Source organism: Dama dama, chromosome 11, assembly GCF_033118175.1.
Source record: "Dama dama isolate Ldn47 chromosome 11, ASM3311817v1, whole genome shotgun sequence".
NCBI lineage: Eukaryota > Metazoa > Chordata > Mammalia > Artiodactyla > Cervidae > Dama > Dama dama.
Genome location: NC_083691.1, coordinates 38,485,817 through 38,508,837, shown reverse-complemented (window position 1 = coordinate 38,508,837; position 23,021 = coordinate 38,485,817). Strand labels below are relative to the sequence as shown.

The 23,021-nt window shown below is 38.8% G+C and overlaps 1 protein-coding gene across 1 annotated transcript in view; it reads left to right on the top strand.

The window, feature by feature from the left end:
• APLF (aprataxin and PNKP like factor) overlaps positions 1–20,149 on the top strand; it is a 126,177-nt gene extending 106,028 nt beyond the window's left edge. Inside the window, exon 10 of the mRNA XM_061155156.1 lies at positions 20,059–20,149. Coding sequence (XP_061011139.1) covers positions 20,059–20,078 — 20 coding nt within the window. The 3' untranslated portion in view covers positions 20,079–20,149. The remainder of the gene's footprint in view (positions 1–20,058) is intronic.
• The last annotated feature ends 2,872 nt before the right edge of the window (positions 20,150–23,021 follow it).

Genomic DNA, 23,021 nt, shown 5'->3' with positions numbered 1-23,021 from the left:
ATTTCATAATAAAACATTACATAAATATGAATTTATGATTACATAGAAATACTGCTGTTGCTAATATTAATAATAAATATTTTTGCAAAGTAAAACAAAGGAAAGTCATTTTCATTAACTTTCTGCTCTGGAAATTTGAAACAACTTTTATCCTGCCTTTGAGGAGGAACTGCATTTCATCCTCAGTAGAGGAGAGAAATCTTGTTTCACTGTAGAATGCCAGCTAATACGTGAGAAGAAATGAGAGAACTAGGAAATCACCATTTTCTGACTTGCCAAGTAATCACAGATTCAGTCAAGCACAATCAACACATCCTGAAAAGTATCACCATATAGAGAACTTACGAATGAGAGAATGAATGTAGCTTTACAATGGGGAGGTAACGTGTCACCACCAGTATGACCTTATGTGCTTCCTGAAGTGATGTTCTTTACCACAATATTTTACTGAATCTAATAAAGCCTTTGAAACTAACTCCCAGGATACAGAAAATAGAGTGGGTAGAGAACCATGGTAAATGACACCACAATAAAGTAGTCAGATAAACACAAAATTTAGGACATTATACCTGATCTCTTAAAAAAAGACAATGTTCTAAAAAGATTGGCGGGGGAGCACTGTAGACTTAAAGAGAATAAAAAGTCATGAGCACCACAAGCATGCACAAATCTTGATTTGATCTTTTTGTGCGGGGGAGGGGGGCAGCTATAAAAGATATTTTAAGGACTATTGGAGAAATTTGAGGGCGTCCCTGGTGGCTCAGCCGTAAAAGAATCCACCTGAAATGTAGGGGACCCAGGTATATGACCTGAATATTAGAGAATTCTTAATTCCTTTGGCTGTGATAATAGCATTTTGATGCTGAAGAAGAATGTTCTTAATTGTAGGAGATATAAACTGAGGTATTTATAGCTGAAGTGGCATAATATATCAATATTTAGCTTCTTTTCAAGCAGTTCCATTTATACTTTTTGCCATTTATACAGTGAAGTTAAGTGAACAATGCAACAAAATAGAGGAAGATAATAGAATGGGAAAGACTAAAGATCTCTTCAAGAAAATTAGAGATACCAAGGGAACATTTCATGCAAAGATGGGCTCAATAAAGGACAGAAACAGCAAGGATCTAACAGAAGCAGAAGAGAATAAGTGGCAAAAATACACAGAAAAACTGTACAAAAATGGTCTTAATGAACCAAATAGCCATGATGGTGTGGTCACGCACCTAGAGCCAGACATCCTGGAATATGAAGTCAAGTGGACTTCAGAAAGCATTACTATGAACAAAGCTAGTGGAAGTGATGGAATTCCTATTGAGCTATTTCAAATCCTAAAAGATGATCCTGTGAAAGTGCTGCACTCAATATGCCAGCAAATTTGGAAAACTCAGCAGTGACCACAGGCCTGGAAGAGGTCAGTTTTCATTCTAATCCCAAAGAAGGGCAATGCCAAAGAACGTTCAAACTACCTCACAATTGTGCTCATTTCACATGCTAGCAAGGTTATGCTCATAATCGTTCAAGCTAGGCTTCAACAATATGTGAACCAAGATTTTCCAGATGTACAAGCTGGATTTAAAAAAGAGGAACCAGAGATCAAATTGCCAACATCTGTTGGATCATAGAGAAAGCAAGAGAATTCCAAAAAACTCTACTTCTGCTTCATTAAATATACTAAAGCCTTTTACTGTGTGGATCACAACAAACTGTGGAAAATTCTTAAAAGGATGGGACTACCAGACCACCTTACCTGCCTCCTGAGAAATCTGCATGCAGGTCAAGAAACAACAGTTAGAACCAGACATGGAACAATGGACTGGTTCAAAATTGGGAAAGGAGCATGTCAAGGCTCTATATTGTCACCTTGCTTACTTAACTTATATATAGAGGACATCATGCTAAATGCAGGACTCAGTGAAGCACAAGCTGGACTCAAGATTGCCAGGAGACATATCATCAACCTCAGATATGCAGAAGATACCATTTAATGGCAGAAAGTGAAGAGGAACTAAAGAACCTCTTAATGCAGGTCAAAGAGGAGAGTGAAAAAGCTGGCTTAAAGCTCAACATTATAAAAACTAAGATTGTGGCATCTGGTCCCATCACTTCATGGCAAATAGATGGAGAAAAAGTGGAAACAATGACAGATTTCATTTTTTTGGCCTCCAAGTTCATTGTGGATGGTGACTGTAGCCATGCAATTAAAAGACACTTGCTCTTTGGAAGAAAAGCTATGACAAACCTAGACAGCATATTAAAAAGCAGAGACATCACTTTCCGACAAAAGTCCATATAGTCTAAGATGTGGTAGTCATGTATGGATGTGAGAGTTGGACCATAAAGAAGGCAGAGTGCTGAAGAATTTATCATTTTGAACTGTGGCGCTGGAGAAGATTCTTGAGAGTCCCTTGAACAGCAAGGAGATTGAACCAGTCAATCCTAAAGGAAATCAACCCTGAATATTCATTGAAAGGATTGATGCTGAAACTGAACTTCCCATACTTTGGCCACCTGATGCCAAGAGTCGGCTCATTGGAAAAGACCCTGATGCTGGGAAAGATTGAGTGCAAGTGGAGAAGGGGTGACAGAGGATGAGATGATGGATGGCATCACTGACTCAGTGGACACGAGTTTGAGCAACTCCGGTGGATAGTGAAGGACAGGGAAGCCAGGTGTGCTGCAGTTCATAGGGTTGCAAAGAGTCGGAGATGACTTAGCAACCAAACAACATATGGATAATGCAAACATGGCAAAAGTGTCAATTAATATGGAATTTAGGTGATAAATATCCAGATGTTCATTATACTATCATTTTAACTTTTCTATGTTTTGAAAAGCTTTCTTTAAAAATCTTAGAACAGAATATTATAGTGGTTTTTGCCATACACTACAAGATTGTAATTAACCTCCAATTAAAATAAATACATTTAAAAAAATCTTAGGACAGAATAAATGAAAATAAAACATGGGGGTGATTTTTTAAATTACAAAATAAATTGATGCATAACTCTATCCTAGTCAATCTGAAGACAGAAGAATTCTGTTAAAAATATAGATTATTTCAAGTTGACCTCATCCTTTAAAATGTTTCACTTTTTTTTGTATTTTGTAGTGCATATAAAATTAATATATTAATATAGTGGTGCATATAAATACTTTATGTCAAGTATTTATGTGAATACTTGATTTAAAAAATATACATGCTCAAAATTTCTTGTTGATGCAATGTGCAATCAAAAACATTTGGAGACTATTTCTGTGCTTAAAACTTCTCATATTTCCGGGTCAACTTTTGAACTGCTACCAAAGCAGGTAGAATAACCCGCTTGTGGGTTTGTAGAGCAGAAAGTAAGCAGGGTAATCAATTAGCAAGAATTTGTTAGGGGGCTTCAATCAAGATTGGGAGTGTTTGGGGGGTGTCTCACTTAAGTGTCATAAGTTAGAATTATGGCTGTACCAAGCAAAATCGCAAAGAGCTCTCTAGACTGTGTTTCTCTGTCTTCAACGACTCATTTGACCTCTTGGAAATTTGGAGTCTATGTAATATGATCAAGATATTTCCTATAGCTGAGCTCCCTATGGCTCTGGCTGCAGTGTTTCCTGGAACTAAGGCTCATGGAAAGATAATAAAATGATAATATATGCACTGTAAAACAGAAAGTCAAAAAATTTAAAGGATGAGGTCAGCTTGAAATAATATTTTTAACAGGATTCTTTTGTCTTCAGATTAACTAGGATAGCTATGTATCACTTTCTTTTGTAATTTAAGAAACCACCCCATGTTTTATTTGCTTTTATTCTAAGATTTTAAAGAAAGTGTTTAAAAAACACAGAAAAGTTAAAATAATGGTATAAATTATTTTATAATTTATTAAATTATACATTTACTATTATAATAAATTAATTCAACATTAATTAACATTTTTGCCATATTTGCATTGTCTGTGTGTATATACGTATAGGTGAAACCATTTAGATCATTGAAGGTGTCCTTGAGGAATGATACTTGAGTCAAGACATGAGTGAAGTAAGGTAGTGGTCACATGTATATCTAGGGGAAAAGTGTTCCCAACAGAGGTAACAAGTACAAAGGCCACAGGCAAGAAGGAGCTTTGGGTGTTCCAGAACCATCAAGAAAATCAGAGTGCTTAAAGTAGAATGAGCAAGGCTGAGGGGAGTAGGAGGCCAGGAGGGGTAAGAGACTTCTTCCTTTAGCAGAGGGCAGAGCTGGTTCATGCCAGATCGTGGGGATGTTCAGAGAAGAGGTGAGCAGTTAGGGTATCTTTTTGGAGATGACAGACTGTGAATTATAGAGAGTAAGTTTTGGAGTTGGGAAGGAGTGAGAGACTGAAATTTGCATATATGTTGAACACATAGGTATTAATATGATACTAGGTGAGATTAATATAAGATACTAGTTGAGAAGTGATCTTAGACCTGACTGAAGCAAACAGGGCTGTGGGGCATGATGAGATGGATCTGATGGAAAATAATTAGCTCTAATTGCAGCCTCCAATTAGACTTTGTCTATGGGCAGCTGAGTCTTTTATGGTGTCCTGAAGGAGAGGAAGAGGAAGCATATTACCAGGGGCATTCAGAACTCACTGGGGTTTCATTATTTCTAACTGAAAGCCCTGTCCCAGCAGGGAAGGATAGTCATATGGGTCCAGTTTCCTTGAGGGTGAGAACTACGTTCTCTTTTTCTTATGCATTTCTTAGCCCCTTGCTGTATACATAGCTGATTTTCACTAAGTGTTTTTTCCAGTGAATTGAATTTAGATCTTGTGACTTTGAGATGAATAATCTAGAACAGAAAGTGACTTGCACTATAGCCAACAGAATTCATTGGAAGGACCGATGCTGAAGCTCCGATACTTTGGCCACCTGATTTGAAGAGCTGATCAGGGAAACATTGCTGGGAATGTTTGTGGGCAAGAGGAAGAAGGAACAACAGAGGATGAGATGGATGAATGGCGTCACAGACTCAATAGACATGAGTCTGAGCAAGCTCCGGGAGATGGTGAAGAAAAGGGAAGCCGAAGCCTGGAGTGCTGCAGTCCATAGGGTCACAAAGAGTTGGATATGACTTAGTGACTGAACGACAACAGAATCCAAAACCATATCAGCTGAGAGGAGATAGATTCACAACACAAGAAACCTTATGACATTTCTATTATAACCATTAATAACACTCATAATATTAAAAACTTAAACACCTCAAATGAAAACAATAGGCTTTTATGCATATTAATAAAACATGTATTGTTTTACATGTATTATGTGTATAAGAGATATTTATTCATGTTAATAAATCATGTATTATTATACATGTGTTGATATTTGTAGAAGAGATACTAAGCTTAAAACCTTCTTTGATGTTCAGTGTGTATTTGAATCTTTGTTTTCCTCCTTAAGGAAAAGAGAAAAACCTTCATATGATTTTTATCTAGTTGTTGTTCAGTTGCTAAGTCTTCTCTGTAATTCCATCTAACTTAAAAATGTAATTTCTTCTCTGGCCATCATTATGCTGGAAAAAAATTAAAAGCTATTGAAAATGTGACTAATCACGCCCTTTCTATAAAGCAGTTTCTTGAATTGATGAGAGGTTAGCTAATATTCCTGAACTTTTCTATAGGGCTCATTAACTCCCTGCCAGACGTTAGCCCCCAGAAAGCATTTCTGTTTCACCGTAATGACTGGAGAATATGTACTGGTTGAAAGTAGTAAAGGTATCATTATCATTTAATTTTATTGCTGGAAAAAGCTTGAGAATTTATTGAGAAGCAATGTAGACTGTGGAAGAATGTTGACTATAATTTGAGACAATGATGGGCTTGTTTCCTCTGTTATGACCCTGTGTGTGAAGAGCCATCAAAAAATATAGAACATTCATCAGTAGGGAGGCAGTCACTTAACCCTAAGGAAATATTAATAATATCAATGTGTAAAGATCAAATAATATTTAAATTTATAATATGCTTAAGATTTTATTTCCAAAAAATCAGAGAAAACAGAGAAGCAGAAAGAACAACATAAAAATCCCCCATAATAATCACCACCACCTCAGACCATCACTGCTGCTTCTCTCTCGGAGCATCCTATTCCCATTTTACAATTGGTAAATTAAAGATTAAAGATGTTAAGTGAGTCCTCCAAAGTTACAGATGAAAAATTAGTAGCAGGGATAGTTGTAGGAGGGGATGGCAGATGATTTAGGCCTTTCTGTCATTCACTCTACATAGTTCCAGTTCTCCCTTCCAGCCTAGGGTTCTTTCTACTTTCTGAAGTGGCCTCTAGGTAGTAGTGGTTTGGTTTAGGTATAGAATTGGTTCACCTGATGCCTGAACCAACTCTCTCACACCTAATCTTATAAACAAAACAAAGACATAAGGTCAGATTTTTATCTCAAGCTTTGACCTTGCTTTAGGGCACTACTTTAGGATGTGGACAGTCATTGACAGATAAATACCATTATCAGCCCTACTGAAATCCATCCTCTTAGTGAACTAAGGTCTTGTTTGCTAGATTTGCTGCTTAAAAGAATGAGAGCTATAAGGGAATAAAATAGGTGCCAACTTGGCATCATTCTTTCAGTGATAAATAAAATATTTCTGAAAGAGGAGTTTCTGATTAAAGATGCAGGGACCCTGTCTCGCTAATTTCAGCCAATTTCCTGCGTCGAAATGTCTTCCTGTCTCTCTCACTGCCAGTGACTGACAGCTGGCTTAATAATTAAATTCAAGGAGTGTTTGCTTTTCTTGACCTTTACTGAGAAATGAGTTTTCAAGCTCTGGACATGAACAGAGTGCTTTAATTTGGGGGAAATAATGTGTTTGCATCATCCCCAGCAAACCGTGGATCTGATTATCTGTGCCATTTCTACATTCCACTTCACAGCAGACTTCCAGAGGATGACTGGTATTGTAGCCTCTCTGTAATTAATTCTGAGCTTTGGCTATCTGCACATTCATTACCTAAGAGAGGGCATGCTTGTTTTTGATTGGATGAATAAAGGCTCTAGCTGACCACTGCTTTCAAGAGCCTTCAAAACCTATTTATTTTGAACACCAGATTTTTCATGTTTTACTAAGGTCTTTTTTCATGCTGGTTCATATGATCAAATAGTTTTGTCAAGTCGTAGTCTTGATTTTCTTGCCTGTCTTCACCTTGCGTCTTTCCTTTCTTTCCCTGTTGCTCTCCATCCCCCTCTACTGGGGAAGATCTGATGGTGCAGCAGTAAAGAGCCCTCTGGTTTAAAGAGTGAACTTCAGGATTTCAAGGGTAAAATGGAGAATAATAGCCATCTCATAGATGTATTGAAAGGATGAGGTCAAACCATGTATGTAATGTGCCCAGCAAGTGCTTGGAGCATGCTGTGATAGATGCTGGATCCATGTAACTGCTGCTACTTTCTTACATATCCAGAGTCTTCTCTATGACCTTGATTTGCTGCTTGGGCTTTGCACGTGGTCTCCCTTCCGTTTTTTTTTTTTTAAACTGTGCACATTTCTCAAATCCTTCAAAGAGAATCAATTTTTTGAGCGAAAACTCCCCTCCCCCCCCTTTATCAGCATTGGTTTAGCTATTTCAGAACATCCTGGGACTCTTTCTTTGGTTAGTCCTTACGCTGAAATTTCTTCAGTCCTTTCCAGACACTGGAAGATTCCACCTCCAAGAACTCAGCTGACTCCAAGGAGGAAACCTCCTTTGTAAATGAAAGGGTGATTCCATTTCTGAGAACTCATCTAAATTGAGTCTAAGGATGAGTAAGGACAAGCCCATAAACCTTAGAGGCCCGTGATGGGGGTACAGGATGTCCAGGCATGTTATGTAAAGCCAAAGTGACCATATAATATACCACCCCACTGGGAAACTTCTGAAAGTGAATGGAGACACTAAAATTATCAGAATTAATTATTTTTAAAATACTTACTTAACCAAAAAATTGGTTTCACTGTATTGGCAGACCGCAAAAGAATTTTATCTAAAACTATTTTTCAAAACTAAAAATCTCTTTAAAAACTTGAATACATAAGAGCATAGAGTAGATCAAAATTTAAAATTCCCTTATAGGTTTTCTTTAATATTAAAAAATAACAAATCCAATCAGACTTATAAAAAGATGGTCAACATCACTTATCATTAGGGAAATGCAAATAAAACCTGCAATGAAATATCACCTCACACCCACTGGGATGGTTACTTTCCAAAAGCAAACTATTATCACAGCAAAACCCAGAAAATTACAAATGTTGATGGTGATATGGAGAAATTTGCACACAAGCGTGTGCACTATTGATGGGATAAAAGATGATGAAGCCATTGTTGAAAACAGTACAGAGGTTCCTTAAAAAATTAAAAATAGGACTGCCACGAGATCCAGCAATTTTACTTCTGGGTATACACGCAAAGGAGTTGAAAGCAGTGACTCAGATATATTTGTATACCCATGTTCATAGCAGCGTCATTTACAATAGCCGAAAGGCAGAAGAAGCTCAAATGTGCACTGACAGATTAATGAATAAACAAAATGTGCTGTACATGCACAATGAGTATTTTCAACTTTAAAACAGAAGGAAATTCTGACACATGCTGCAACATAGATGAACCTTGAAGATACTGTGCTCAGCGAAATAAGCCAGTCACAAAAAGACAAATAGGGTTATGATTCCACTTATTTGAGGTATTAGAGGAGTCAAATTCATAGAGACAGTTTGCCAGGGGTTTGGGGTAGGGAGAGAGTGGGCAATTGTTGTTTATGGATATAGAATTTCAGTTTTGCTAGATAAAAAAGACCTGAGATTTCCTTGTAAAACAATGTGAATATACTTAATATTACTGCACTATACACTTAAAAATGGTTAAGATGATAAATATTACGTTACATGTTTAACACAATTAGAAAGAGGGCAGAAGTGAGAGGAGGAGCCTGGGGAGCACCCCCCATCAACCTTCCTGCAGTTGCCTCACTACCACAACTTCACCTACCCTCTCAACCACCTCTCCAATCCCTCCAACCCCCAATTCCCAAATGGTAGCATCCACCAGCCTTCCCAGCCCAACTCGCAGTCGCCAGTACCTGCTTTAGACTCTGGGACTCAGTTCAGTTCAGTTGCTCAGTCGTGTCCGACTTTGTGACCCCATGAATTGCAGCACCCCAGGCCTCCCTGTCCATCACCAACTCCCGGAGCTTACTCGAACTCATGCCCATTGAGTCAGTGATGCCATCCCACCATCTCATCCTCTGTTGTCCCCTTCTCCTCCCAACTTCAATCTTTCCCAGCATCAGGGTCTTTTCCAATGAGCCGGTTCTTCACATCAGGTGGCCAAAGTACTGGAGTTTCAGCTTCAACATCAGTCATTCTAATGAATATTCAGGACTGATCTCCTTTAGGATGGACTGGTTGGATCTCCTTGCAGGCCAAGGGACTCTCAAGAGTCTTCTCCAACACCACAGTTCAAAAGCATCAATTCTTCGGTGCTCAGCTTTCTTTACAGTCCAACTCTCACATCCATACATGACTACTGGAAAAACCATAGCTTTGACTAGGCAGACTTTTGTTGGCAAAGTAATGTCTCTGCTTTTTAATATGCTATCTAGGTTGGTCATAGCTTTTCTTCCAAGGAGCAAGCGTCTTTTAATTTCATGGCTGCAGTCACCATCTGCAGTGATTTTGGACTGTGGGACTAGGCCCCATTAAAAATTTTTTAAAAGAAAATTCTTCTTATAAGTAGAGACATTTCAAAGCACAATTAGAAAATATCAGTTAAAATTCTCATTTAATTTTTAAAGGTCCTGTAGCATATATAGGAATAAATGTCAATGTTTCTGTTTATAAGCTTTGTTTTCAATGATTGTAATTTACTAAAAGCTTTAAAACTTGACTTATTTTGGTATTATAGTCAGTGACACTTTAATTGCAGATTTTAAATTATTTTATGCTTAAAATGCATCCAAATTTAAAATTTTTTAAAGTTTAATACAATTGTAAGACACTTTAATTTACAAAATTATTCCTTAAGGGCCCCAGTTTTATAAGATCTGATTAACAATAGAAAATAGAGACAATAGATTCTGCCAAGCTAAGGGTTTTTTTTTTTTTTAAATTAATTAGTTAATTTGGCTGTATTGTGTCTTAGTTGTGGCACACAGGGTCTTTGATTTTCATAGCATGTAGAATCTTTAGTTGTGTTATATAAGATCTAGTTCCCTCACCAGGGATCGCGACCCTGGGCCCCTTGTATTGGGAGCGTGGAGTTTTAGCCACTGGACCACCAGGGAAATCCTAAAAGGGCTGTTTTTTATTTGGTATTTAACAATAACTTAATTTTCTGTACTATTCCATATGTACTTATATTTATAAATGTTGTCAACTGCAGCTCCTACGTGGTTTTGTAGAATATTGGACGCTTGAGTATAATTGTGAATTATGTGTGCAAAAAAGTAATTCTAGAGATAGAATTCTCCCCACAATTTTTTTAATTTAGTAAGAGCATAGCTCTTATTACAACACTATGCTCCACTGATATTCAGATTACCAACACACATATCCCCCTCAAACAATTTTATCATAAATGTTGAACTTATTACTTGATTCTATAATGGCATTTAATATAATGGCAAATGTTTGTCTTTGCCAGAATGAAGTTCCAAAAGCTTTACTATGATTCTGTGAGTGTTTTAAAAAACTAGTCAAACCATTATTGGAATCAGTCCAGCTGATTTTCATTTAGAGTCATTTGATGATATCAATGTAAAATACATAAATTTTTTTTCTTTGATAAATGGGGCCTGCCTATATACTAACAGCCATAACTTTGTTTCTACACGTCAAAAAAACTTGAGTTAAAGCAGAGTTAGTTTAGAAATTAAGAATTTAGAAGACTGATCATTTGATCTAAATGAAAAGTTATACTTCACAGAATGATAGGTAAGTGTACCTTCTGCAGTTGGTGATGGCAAATTAGACACAATCTTAAAATAATCTCTAGCTCTTGTAGTAGATACTGATGTTTTTTCAAGAGATATGTATCTTCTTGTTTTCATGTGGTCTGATATCACTATGGCCCCCATAGTAAACATTTATCATCCATTTATCATCAATTTCCCTTAAAAATAATTAGTATTTTCCTTTCTGTAATTTCATTGCTACCAAAAGGTTTTATTGCAAAATAATTTTTTAAAGGCACCAAACCATATTGTAAAGTTTTAAAGCTTCATGTTTTTCTGATGCCTGAATATTCCCATAAATAGACTGTGAGCACCCTGCCCAAGTGACCAGGAGATAAGACTGGTCCCTGCCACATGTTCCCCTTCTTGCCCTCCCTGACTGTGACCTAGTGGCTTTCAATCACCCCAGTGAAATTCACTCACACCTTTCACTTCTGTACTTCACCTTACCCCCCAGTAGAGGCGCTTGTCCACAGGGCCTCACTCTCTCTTGGCTCCCCACCTGCTTGAGAGAGCCCACTCCCCTGGCACTCCTCCTGTGTGCCCCCTGCACATAGTTCTGGGTCTGCCTCTTCTAGGACCTGTGAACATAGTAAATCTCTTGCACATTCATGTCTCTTTGTGGTCTTATTCTCTGTCTGTTCACTGATCAGCTGAAAGACCCATTTTAAGTAATAGAATTATTACAACACACAAACCCTGAAATAAATACACAGATCTGGATTTACACTGTCCCCAAAATAACGAAACTACTATAACACAAGCATTCAGACCACTCTGTATAAACTCCAGGGCAGGACAAGTCAGCCTCTGTTGCCACAGTCCTGTCTATCACTTTTTATGTTTGCCAGGGACCCTGACAGCTGGTGGCAGGAAGCTTGGAGCATCTCACAGGCCACAGCACATGGACCATGGCACAGTTGGCTGGTTTACCAAGGAGCCAGCAGGAACAGAAATGGTGATGACCTGAAGGAGTTACATGACTCTCAAACCTGGTTTTATCTGCCCCTGGAAGCATCATCTATTTACACTTCCATCTGGGCAGATGTTTGAGTTTGTCACTCCTGGTTCTAAAGTATTTTCACCATTCAGTTTTGTGAAGGGTATTTTTGTTTATAATCCTTGGATTTCTTTAGATATTTCTCTCTTTGCTTTCTTTTTCTTGTAGCAGTGTATTATCTAGTTCTATTTTTTATTTATTTTTGTTGTTGAAACATATTTGACTTGAATCACATGTTAGTTGGATACAGTTATATATTATGATTTGATTGCCATTTTAGTGAAAGTTAGCGACTTTATCACATTGCATAATTCTTTCTTTTTAGGAGTTGAAATAGTTGAGTTATAGTCTCTTAGCAAGTTTGGTAATCGTGGTGCAATATGTTACACAAGACTGTGCATTGCATCTCTAAGGTTCATCTACTATTTGTTGTATCTGGATGGTATCTAAGGCTTTCCAGGAAGCGCTAGTGGTACAGAATTCACCTGCCAATGCAGGAGATGCCAGAGATGCAGGTTCAATCCCCAGGTCAGGAAGATCCCCTGGAGAAGGAAATGGCAACCCACTCCAGCATTCTTGCCTGGGAAATTCCGTGGACGAAGGAGCCTAGCGTGTTGCAGAGTCAGACACGAGTGAGCATGCACAAATTCAAGAGATGGTCTCAAATACTTCTTCTATCCATCTACTAACTTTCTCAAGTACTTCTGACAGAAGCAAAGCGCTGCTCCCTTTCCTGCAGTCCAAGGAGAAAGTACAGATGATAAATGACAGCTCAGGAATGTGCACGTTGATTTATCTGTTGTCAAGGCCCATGTTCCGTCCAAGACTCGGTGCTGCCTGGCTCGAATCTAAACCCTGGTGAGAAGAGAGATAATGGATGGCTGTTATAGCCCCTGTTTGTTGAGAGCTGCCAGGTTCCATCATAAGCACTTTAGGTTCCGAAGCACTTCAAAGTTTCAAAGTGGTTGTTTTAAGTTGCTTGGTTTGGGTGATTTTTATGTAGCAATCGATAATTAAAATGATTAATGTTTAATTTGATTCCTTTAACCAACTTCCCAACTTTATTCATCTTTCACTGCTGCCCAAGAAACTTAGCCAGAGAGAAGGGGTGATTCATGGAGACTGGTATACTCATGATTCAGCGTGCGTTAAAGTTTTCCTTTTAAATTTGGAAATGGAAATAATTTTATTCTTCAACCTCACATGGTTGACTAATATGAGTCCACTCCTAAGAGATGGATCAGCTATCATTTGGCCACAAAATCAGGTTGCTGAGGACTGCAGCTGAGTGGTTGTGAACATAGGGAGTTAAAGATTGCCCTGGGAGGGTAAGCCAGGCTTCAGGCCATTTCTTCCAAGAATGCACCTGCTCTTCCACACAAAAAACTCCTCAACATGGGAATAAGAGTAGGAGTTCCAAGGAGCCTAACTCTCCTGGAACCTTGAGATGGCAGAGTCCCACGACTCATCTGTTCTCTGTTTTAGGTTTTAATGGAAGTTGAATGAGGTTGAGGCAGTTGTGGTTAAAGAAATTGAATATTTATGGGCGTGTTAATTATTGATTATTGTATAAAAATTATCCAAAACAATGAACACTTATTATTTCTCCATTTGTATGGGTCAGAAATCTAGGCGTGTCTGAGCTGGGAGCCTCTGGGGTAAGAGCTCTCACAAGACTGCAACCAAAGTGGTCGATGTGGTTGTGTTTATATCAAGGCTCAGCTGGGAGAGTCCACTCCCAAGCTCACTCATATGGAGTGTCAGGCCTTACGTCTTCACTGGCCATTGGCCAGAGACATCAGTTTCTTGCTCCATGAACCCTCGCCCCAAAGAGCAGCTCATATCATCGCAGCTTCCTGGCTCTAGGTCAACTGAGGTAGCAAGAGAGTATGCCCAATACAGAGCCCCAGTCTTTTAAAACCTGATCTCAGAAGTAATGTCATCACTCTTGCTATGTTATATTTATTAGAAGTGAGGCATTAGATATGACCCAGCAATCCCACTCCTGGCCATACACACCGAGGAAACCAGATCTGAAAGAGACACATGCACCCCAATGTTCATCGCAGCACTGTTTACAATTGCCAGGACATGGAAGCAACCTAGATGCCCATCAGCAGACGAATGGATAAGGAAGCTGTGGTACATATACACCATGGAATATTACTCAGCCGTTAAAAAGAATTCATTTGAATCAGTTCTAATGAGATGGATGAAACTGGAGTCCGTTTTACAGAGTGAAGTAAGCCAGAAAGATAAAGACCAATACAGTATACTAATGCATGTATATGGAATTTCAAAAGATGGTAACGATAACCCTATATGCAAAATAGAAAAAGATACACAGAAATACAGAACAGACTTTTGAACTTTGTGGGAGAATGTGAGGGTGGGATGTTCTGAGAGAACAGCATTGAAACAAGTATACTATCAAGGGTGAAACAGATCACCAGCCCAGCTTGGATGCATGAGACAAGTGCTCAGGGCTGGTGCACTGGGATGACCCAGAGGGATCCGATGGGGAGGGAGGCGGGAGGGGGGATCGGGATGGGGAACACATGTAAATCCATGGCTGATTCATGTCAATGTATGGCAAAAACCACTACAATATTGTAAAGTAATTAGCTTCCAACTAATAAAAATAAATGAAAAAAAAAAATAAAATAAATTTTAAAAAACAATAAAAACAGCATGATCATTACTAAATAAGATAACTATTATGTAGTAAAAATTTAATTTGAACCTAAAATTCAGCAATAAAACAAATGAGGACTTCCTATTAAAAAAAAAAAAAAAAGAAGAAGTGAGGCATTAGAACTAGCCTGCTTAAGCAGAAGGGGTTGCATGTGACATGAATACTAGGAAGCAGGGGTCACTGGAGGTCACTTCAGAAACTTCCTTCCACAGCCCTCCTTGTTCTTTTTGAAATTTGTCATGGCTATTCTTGTGGATGAAGTTTAGAATCAGTTTGTCAAATTTAGTAAGGAATTCTATTCTGATTTTTAATGGAAGTGCACAAAATTTATAATTTAATGGGGTGATGCATATTTACAAACCCCTTGAGAAGGAAATGGCAACTCACTCCAATATTCTTGCATGAAGAACCCCATGGAACCTGCAGGCTACAGTCCATGAGATCCCTAAGAGTCAGACATGATGGAGTGACTGAACAGCAGCAGCAGCATATTTACAAAATTCAGTCTCATCCATGAACATACCAGTCCCTCCATCTATTTGGTTCTTCTATATGCATTAGTATCATAGCTTTTAAAATAACACCTTGCATATATATTTCTTATCACTTTTATTTCTAAATACTTCATAATTATTATTGCCTTTGTGAAGGGAACATATATTTCCCTTGCATTTTCTAATTGGTTATGGCTATTGCTATGAATAAGAAAACAACCAAAATTTTCTGTGCTGGCCTTTTATCAGAGCAATTTAATGGAGAGCCTGATTAGTTTTAGCATTTATTTATTAATTAAAAAAAATTTTTTTTAGCATTTATTTTAACACATTCTGAGAGATTTTCTAGTTTTGCCATGATACCATCTGCAAATTATGGCAGCTTTGTTCATTCCTTTCCAATGTTAGCACTTCACTTATTTTTCTTGTTGCATTAAGTGTTGAATGATGGGAACTTGTAGCCAGATTCCTTACCTTGTTCCTGATTTTAACGGGATTGCTTCTAAGGTTTCACCATGAGGTATGGGACTCACTGCCATTATAGATTTAAAAGATCATAGACTTAGAACTTTACAAAGCTTTTGTTCTTTGTATAAATAATTGTATAGAGAAAGAAATGAGGGAGACACAGTAACTTAGTCTTTTTCACATAAAAATCAATGGCTCTTTTTTACAATATTAGCACAACCTAAGGGACGGGGGAGCCTGGTGGGCTGCTGTCTGTGGGGTCGCACAGAGTCGGACACAACTGAAGCGACTTAGCAGCAGCAGCAGCAACAAGAGCTGCTCAAGCCTGTGTTCCCCAGAGCCTGTGCTCCCTAGAGCCTGTGCTCCACAACAAGAGAAGCCACGCCTTGAGAAGCCTGCACTCCTCAACTAGAGAGAAGCCCCCACACGCTGCAGCTAGAGAGAGACTGCATGCAGCAAAGAAGACCCAGGGCAGCCAAAAAATTTTTACATTATTTTAAGCAAGGAGGAAAGGGGTCTCATGACATCAAATTGGGGGAGATAAGACCCAAGACACCCTAAAGGAAGATTAAAGTGGTACTTATGTCATAATTTAGAAACTCCAAGGTCTGCTTAAAAAAAGCATTGATAAGACACACATTATTTGTCCAGAAAAGTATTTGAGAAGGCACCCTGGCATCTCTTCAAGGAGAAGGCTTAGAATTTTACAAAGTTTTGTTTGTAAAGCACTGAAGATCTATAAAAAGATCACGAAGTTGGTCTAGAGGAATAAAATACTAAATAATTCAACTCTTGTGACCTCATGAATTGTTGCCCACCAAGCTCCTCTTCTGTGGGATTTCCCAGGCAAGATACTGGAGTGGGTTGTCATTTCTTTCTCCAGGGCATCTTCCTAACCCAGGGACTGAACCTGCATTTCCTGTATTGCAGGCAGATTCTTTACCACTGCGCCCCCAGGAAAGCCCAAGTAATTCTTTGCTGAGAGGTTAAGATCTGCAAGTAGGTAGTCAGGAAACACCTGGAGTAACAGGCAAATTTAGCCCTGGAGTACAGAATGAAGCAGGGCAAAGGCTAATAGAGTTCTGCAAGAGAATGCACTGGTCATAGCAAACACCCTTTTCCAACAACACAAGAGAAGACTCTACACATGGACATCACCAGATGGTCAACACCGAAATCAGATTGATTATATTCTTTGCAGCCAAAGATGGAGAAGCTCTATACAGTCAGCAAAAACAAGACCGGGAGCTGACTGTGGCTCAGATCATGAACTCCTTATTGCCAAATTCAGATTTAAATGGAAGAAAGTAGGGAAAACCACTAGACCATTCAGGTATGACCTAAATCAAATCCCTTATGATTATACAGTTGAAGTGACAAATAGATTTAAGGGACTAGATCTGATAGACAGAGTGCCTGATGAACTATGGACGGAGGTTTGTGACATTGTACAGGAGACAGGGATTAAGACCATCCCCAGGGAAAAGAAATGCAAAAAGGCAAAATGGCTGTCTGAGGAGGCCTTACAAATAGCTGTGAAAAGAAGAGAAGCTAAAAGCAAAAGAGAAAAGGAAAGATATTCCCATCTGAATGCAGAGTTCCAAAGAATAACAAGGAGAGATAAGAAAGCCTTCCTCAGCGATCAATGCAAAGAAATAGAGGAAAACAACAGAATGGGAAAGACTAGAGATCTCTTCAAGAAAATTAGAGATACCAAGGGAACATGTCATGCAAAGATGGGCTCGATAAAAGACAGAAATGGTACCTAACAGAGGCAGAAGATATTAAGAAGAGGTGGCAAGAATACACAGAAGAACTGTCCAAAAAAATCTTCACGACCCAGATAATCACGATGGTGTGATCACTCACGTAGAGCCACATCCTGGAATGTGAAGTCAAGTGGGCCTTAGAAAGCATCACTACAAACAAAGCTAGTGGAGGTGATGGAATTCCAGTTGAGCTATTTCAAATCCTGAAAGATGATGCTGTGAAAGTACTGCACTCAATATGTCAGCAAATTTGGAAAACTCAGCAGTGGCCGCAGGACTGGAAAAGTTAAGTTTTCATTCCAATCCCAAAGAAAGGCAATGCCAAAGAATGCTCGAATTACTGCACAATTGCACTCATCTCACACGCTAGTAATTCTCCAAGCCAGACTTCAGCAATATGTGAATCATGAACTTCCAGATGTTCAAGGTGGTTTTAGAAAAGGCAGAGGAACCAGAGATCAAATTGCCAACATCTGCTGGATCATCAAAAGAGCTAGAGAGTTCCAGAAAAACATCTATTCCTGCTTTATTGACTATGCCAAAGCCTTTGACTGTGTGGATCACAATAAACTGTGGAAAATTCTTAAAGAGATGGGAATACCAGACCATCTGACCTGCCTCTTGAGAAACCTGTATGCAGGTCAGGAAGCAACAGTTAGAACTGGACATGGAACAACAGACTGGTTCCAAATGCGAAAAGGAGTACGTCAAGACTGCAAGGAGATCCAACCAGTCCATCCTAAAGGTGATCAGTCCTGGGTGTTCATTGGAAGGACTGATGCTGAAGCTGAAACTCCAATACTTTGGCCACCTCATGCAAAGAGTGGACTCATTGGAAAAGACCCTGATGCCGGGAGGGATTGAAGGCAGGAGGAGAAGGGGACGACAGAGGATGAGATGGCTAGATGGCATCACCGACTCGATGAGCATGAGTTTGAGTAAACTCTGGGAGTTGGTGATGGACAGGGAGGCCTGGCGTGCTGCTATTCATGGGGTCACAAAGATTTGGACACAACTGAGCGACTGAACTGAACTGAACAAGGCTGTATACTGTCACCCTGCTTATTTAACTTCTATGCAGAGTACATCATGAGAAACGCTGGGCTGGAAGAAGCACAAGCTGGAATTAAGATTGCCGGGAGAAATATCAATAACCTCAGATATGCAGACGATACCACCCTTATGGCAGAAAGTGAAGAGGAACTAAAAAGCCTCTTGATGAAAGTGAAAGAGGAGAGTGAAAAAGTTGGCTTAAAGCCCAACATTCAGAAAACTAAGATCATGGCATCCGGTCCCATCACTTCATGGCAGATAGATGGGGAAACAGTGGAAACAGTGGCTGACTTTATTTTTCTGGGCTCCAAAATCACTGCAGATGGTGACTGCAGCCATGAAATTAAAAGACGCTTACTCCTTGGAAGGAAAGTTATGACCAACCTAGATAGCATATTTAAAATCAGAGACATTACTTTGCCAACAAAGGTCTGTCTAGTCAAGGCTATGGTTTTTCCAGTGGTCATGTAAGGGTGTGAGAGTTGGATGGTGAAGAAAGCTGAGCACCAAAGAATTGATGCTTTTGAACTGTGGTGTTGGAGAAGACTTGAGAGTCCCTTGGACTGCAAGGAGATCCAACCAGTCCATCCTGAAGGAGATCAGTCCTGGGTGTTCACTGGAAGGACTGATGCTGAAGCTGAAAACTCCAGTACTTTGGCCACCTCATGTGAAGAGCTGACTCATTGGAAAAGACCCTAATGCTGGGAAGGATTGGGGGCGGGAGAAGGAGGGTAAGACAGAGGATAAGATGGCTGGATGTCATCACCGACTCAATGGACAGGGGTTTGGGTAGACTCCGGGAGTTGGTAATGGACAGGGAGGCCTGGCATGCTGCGATTCATGGGGTCGCAGAGTCGGACTTGACTGAGCGACTGAACTGAACTGAAGATCTGCAATGTGTGACGTGAAGTTTTATTGATAGTGGGTCTGTTTTTCTGTATGATAGGTTTCTAGTTAAGTTTACTTTTATTCACAGCTTATGAAGAATTTTTAAAAGAAAAAATGTTTTTTAATTTATCAAATTCTTTAGCGTCTAGTAAGTATGTTTCTTCACCATTCGCTGCTTCATGTAATGAATTACATAGTAGATTTCTAATGCTGAACCATGCTTGTCACCATGGAATATATCCTGGATGTGATTCTTCTACTGTATCCAGTTTTACTAATATTTATCATAAGTTTTTGATCTTTGTTCATAAGGAGGGTGGGTAAATATTTGTGGGGGATTTCCATCATCTGTTACTCACACTTCAGGAGACTTTTTACATAAATCTGGCTTTGTGAACTTTCATAGGAAGAGACTTTACTTTTTCATCTAATCTATAATTATTGTGATTTTTACCTCTTTTGAGTCAATTTTTGTAATTTATAAAATAATGATTCATTTCATCAAGTTTATAAAACTTTACTGTCATATTTTTAAAAATCCTGTACAACCATATTTACTTCCTTTTTTGATTGCTAAAGCTATCGTCTATCAATGATCTGTTTATTTTCTTCAGAAATTTTGTGCCTTTGAAACTTCGCCTTGGAAATGGTAAATGAGGTTTGTAGGTGATTTGAATGTGTGTGATTGTTGCTTGCTTTCCTAGCATTAACTGTTAATTCCTTTATTCTGTTTGCTGTAGCTGCCTCCTCAGATCACTGACCACTGAAAATGCATAATCGAATAGGAAAAATGTTCTAAAATCCAGCCAGACACCTGGATTCTAAGCCTGGTTCCAGAATTTACAAGGTTTGTAAGCCTAAAGCTCAAATACATATCATGTCATGAACAACCCACTCCTCTCAAAGTGACAATTATTATAATAAGGGCCAATGGCCCTAGGTGGGGGACGGTAAGCCATAGTGATGTTTAGTCTCTAGTCTTCCCCTCATTCAAGGAAGGTAACTATAAAAAAGCACTGTTATGAATTGAACTGTGTCCCTGCACCTCGACTGATATTGAAGCTCTAATTCCGAGTACCACAGAATATCACAGACTTGGAAATAGGGATACTGCAGATGTATTTAGTTAAGATGAAGTTATACTAGAGTAGAGTGGACCCCTAATCAAATATGACTGGTGTCCTTAAGAAAAAAATTCATGCTTATGAAAACATTTGGGCACAGGAGAATGCCATGAGAAGATGAAGAGAGAAATAGGGTGATGGTTCCACAATATCACAGATTGCCAGGCTACCACCACGAGTAGAGAGAGACACACGACAGAATCTTCCTCACAGCTCTCAGCTGGGACCAACTTTGCACCTTGATCTCAGGCTTTGAGCTTCCCAAACTGCAAGACCATCAATTTCTGTTTTTTAAGCCACTCAGTTCGTGATGCTTTGTTACTGCAGCAGTAGAAAACTAGCCCTGCATGGGCTCTCAGGGATTATTTCTAGATACCCCAGCATTTCATGCTGCTTGTCTTTGTGAATCATTACAGGCTGTATTAGTCAGCATTTGCAGCAATAATGGAGCATTACTAAGTACCTCAAAGCTTAGTAGCTCAAATCCCAAACAGTTATTTTTCACTTGTGGGTCTGTGGCTGTGGCATTGCTTCATGCTGCTGGTCTGTGCTGGACTTGACAACATGTGGGAAAGATCTAGGTTTCTCTGTCCTCTTGTTTTGGGACCAAGACTGAAGGAGCAGCCACTTTTTAGACATGTTATTTGCAGGTGGAAGATAGGAGTTCAGAAGGCCAAGTCAAACCATGCAAGTGGTCATACTATGTTCATGCACATTCTATTGGCCAAAGCAAGTCCTAAGACTATGCCCAAAGTCAACCCAGGAGGGGCGGGGCTTGTAGTTAATTGAGTTAGCAAAGTATACTCTACCTAGACAAGTATGAACAAATAATTAGTAACAAATAATTCAGACTAGTGCACAGTCAGGCTTAAAATAAGTTTGTTGGTTTGTTTCACAAGATGTCTATATATCTACATCTATATATGCAGTCATATTTGTATTAATCTGTAGAAGTTCTCTGAGCCATCACTTTGATTGTCCTGAAATGCCCTCCCCACCTCCATTTCCCCATTTCTCCTTTCAAAATCTGCATTATTTGGCATGGGGCTTTGCATACATCAAGCAGTCAATAAATGCTTGTTAAATTTATTGTTTAACCTTTTCTTCTTGATGTGACTTGTAAAAAAGTAGCCTTTCAAAAAGCAGGCATTCATAAAAAATGACTGAATTGAATTGAGGACAGGAAAAAGAACAACTCTTTAAATACAGCTGTTGATGGAGACCCAGACAACTTTGTCTGAGTCAAGGATTACAAACAAGAAAGCAGAATACCACCCTACTGAGATTTTCTGATGTCTTTAAGAGCTGATAAGGTAGCCCAATTAATTAAAATATATTTTTTTATTCAATACTTTTCCTTTGAGCTTTATTCATTCTCTCACTCTTTTTATTTGGTGTCTTTTCTAAAAATTACAAGGAAATATAAACAAACTTTTTTCTCTTACAACCAGATCTTCCAGTGGGTAAATTCCAGGCATGTGTATAAAGAAGATCCTCCTCTGGTGACTCTGACGCACAACAGATAATAAAAATCATGTTTTGAGAGGTAACAGAATGAAACCTCAGGAAGCCTATTATTCCACTCCCTACCCCCAAACTTGAGAGTTGGGAGGCCATATTCAGTGCTGTTCCCCAAATCAGTATTTCATTTGCCTCACAAGAATGGGCAGGACATAAACTTGAAGTTCTGGATGCATGAGTTTGAATTCTGGCTCTGCCATTTACTGCCTGTGTGACTTTCTTTTTTTCAGTGTGAAAAGGAACTAACAAGAGGACTTAGCTCATAACATTGTGAGGATTAAGTAAATAATGTGTATACATACAGTGTTGGCACATAACAGGTACTCGATGAACACTTGCTCCTTCCTTAGCAAACCTTGGCATCTGGCTCCAGAGGGGACCAGATCAGGAAGGAAGAGAACACTGTAGAAAAACCTGGATTCTCCCCTTGAGAGTCAGTCCCCTCCATTTCCAGAAATGTGCCTCAGGTAAAAACACTGTGTATAGGTAAAATATTGACTATGAATGCTGTTGTGTTTTTTTTGTTTGTTTTGGTTTGCTTTTATTTTCTAATCTAAAAATTCTATGGGGGAGGGGGTATGAAACTGAATGAATAAAAGACTACAGGGGATTTTTAAAAATCTACTAATTTTGCTGAAGCTTTTGCCTGCTGATTACTCAAATTACTGACTTTTGAACTGGAACTCAATCCTTCCTGCAAAGGTTCCATGATGCTGGCCTTTTATGCCCCATGAAAATGCTGGTCCACTGGCCATGCCCTGTTTCATGCCTTTTCAAATCTGCTGCTGAGCTACTCTACTGAATTTTTCATTTCAGTTACTGTACTTTTCAATTACAGAATATTCTGTATTTGAAGAGATACATTCTTCTTAGTTTCCTTTGTTCTTTCTCTACTGTTCCCTTTAGTTCTTTGAATATATTTTAAACAGCTGATTTAAAATATTTGTCTAGTAAATCCAACATCTGGACTTCCTCAGGTATAGTTTCTATTGATGCTTTTATATGTCACTGGGTATTATTTCTTCATATCCTTTGTAATACTTTGTTGAAAACTGCAC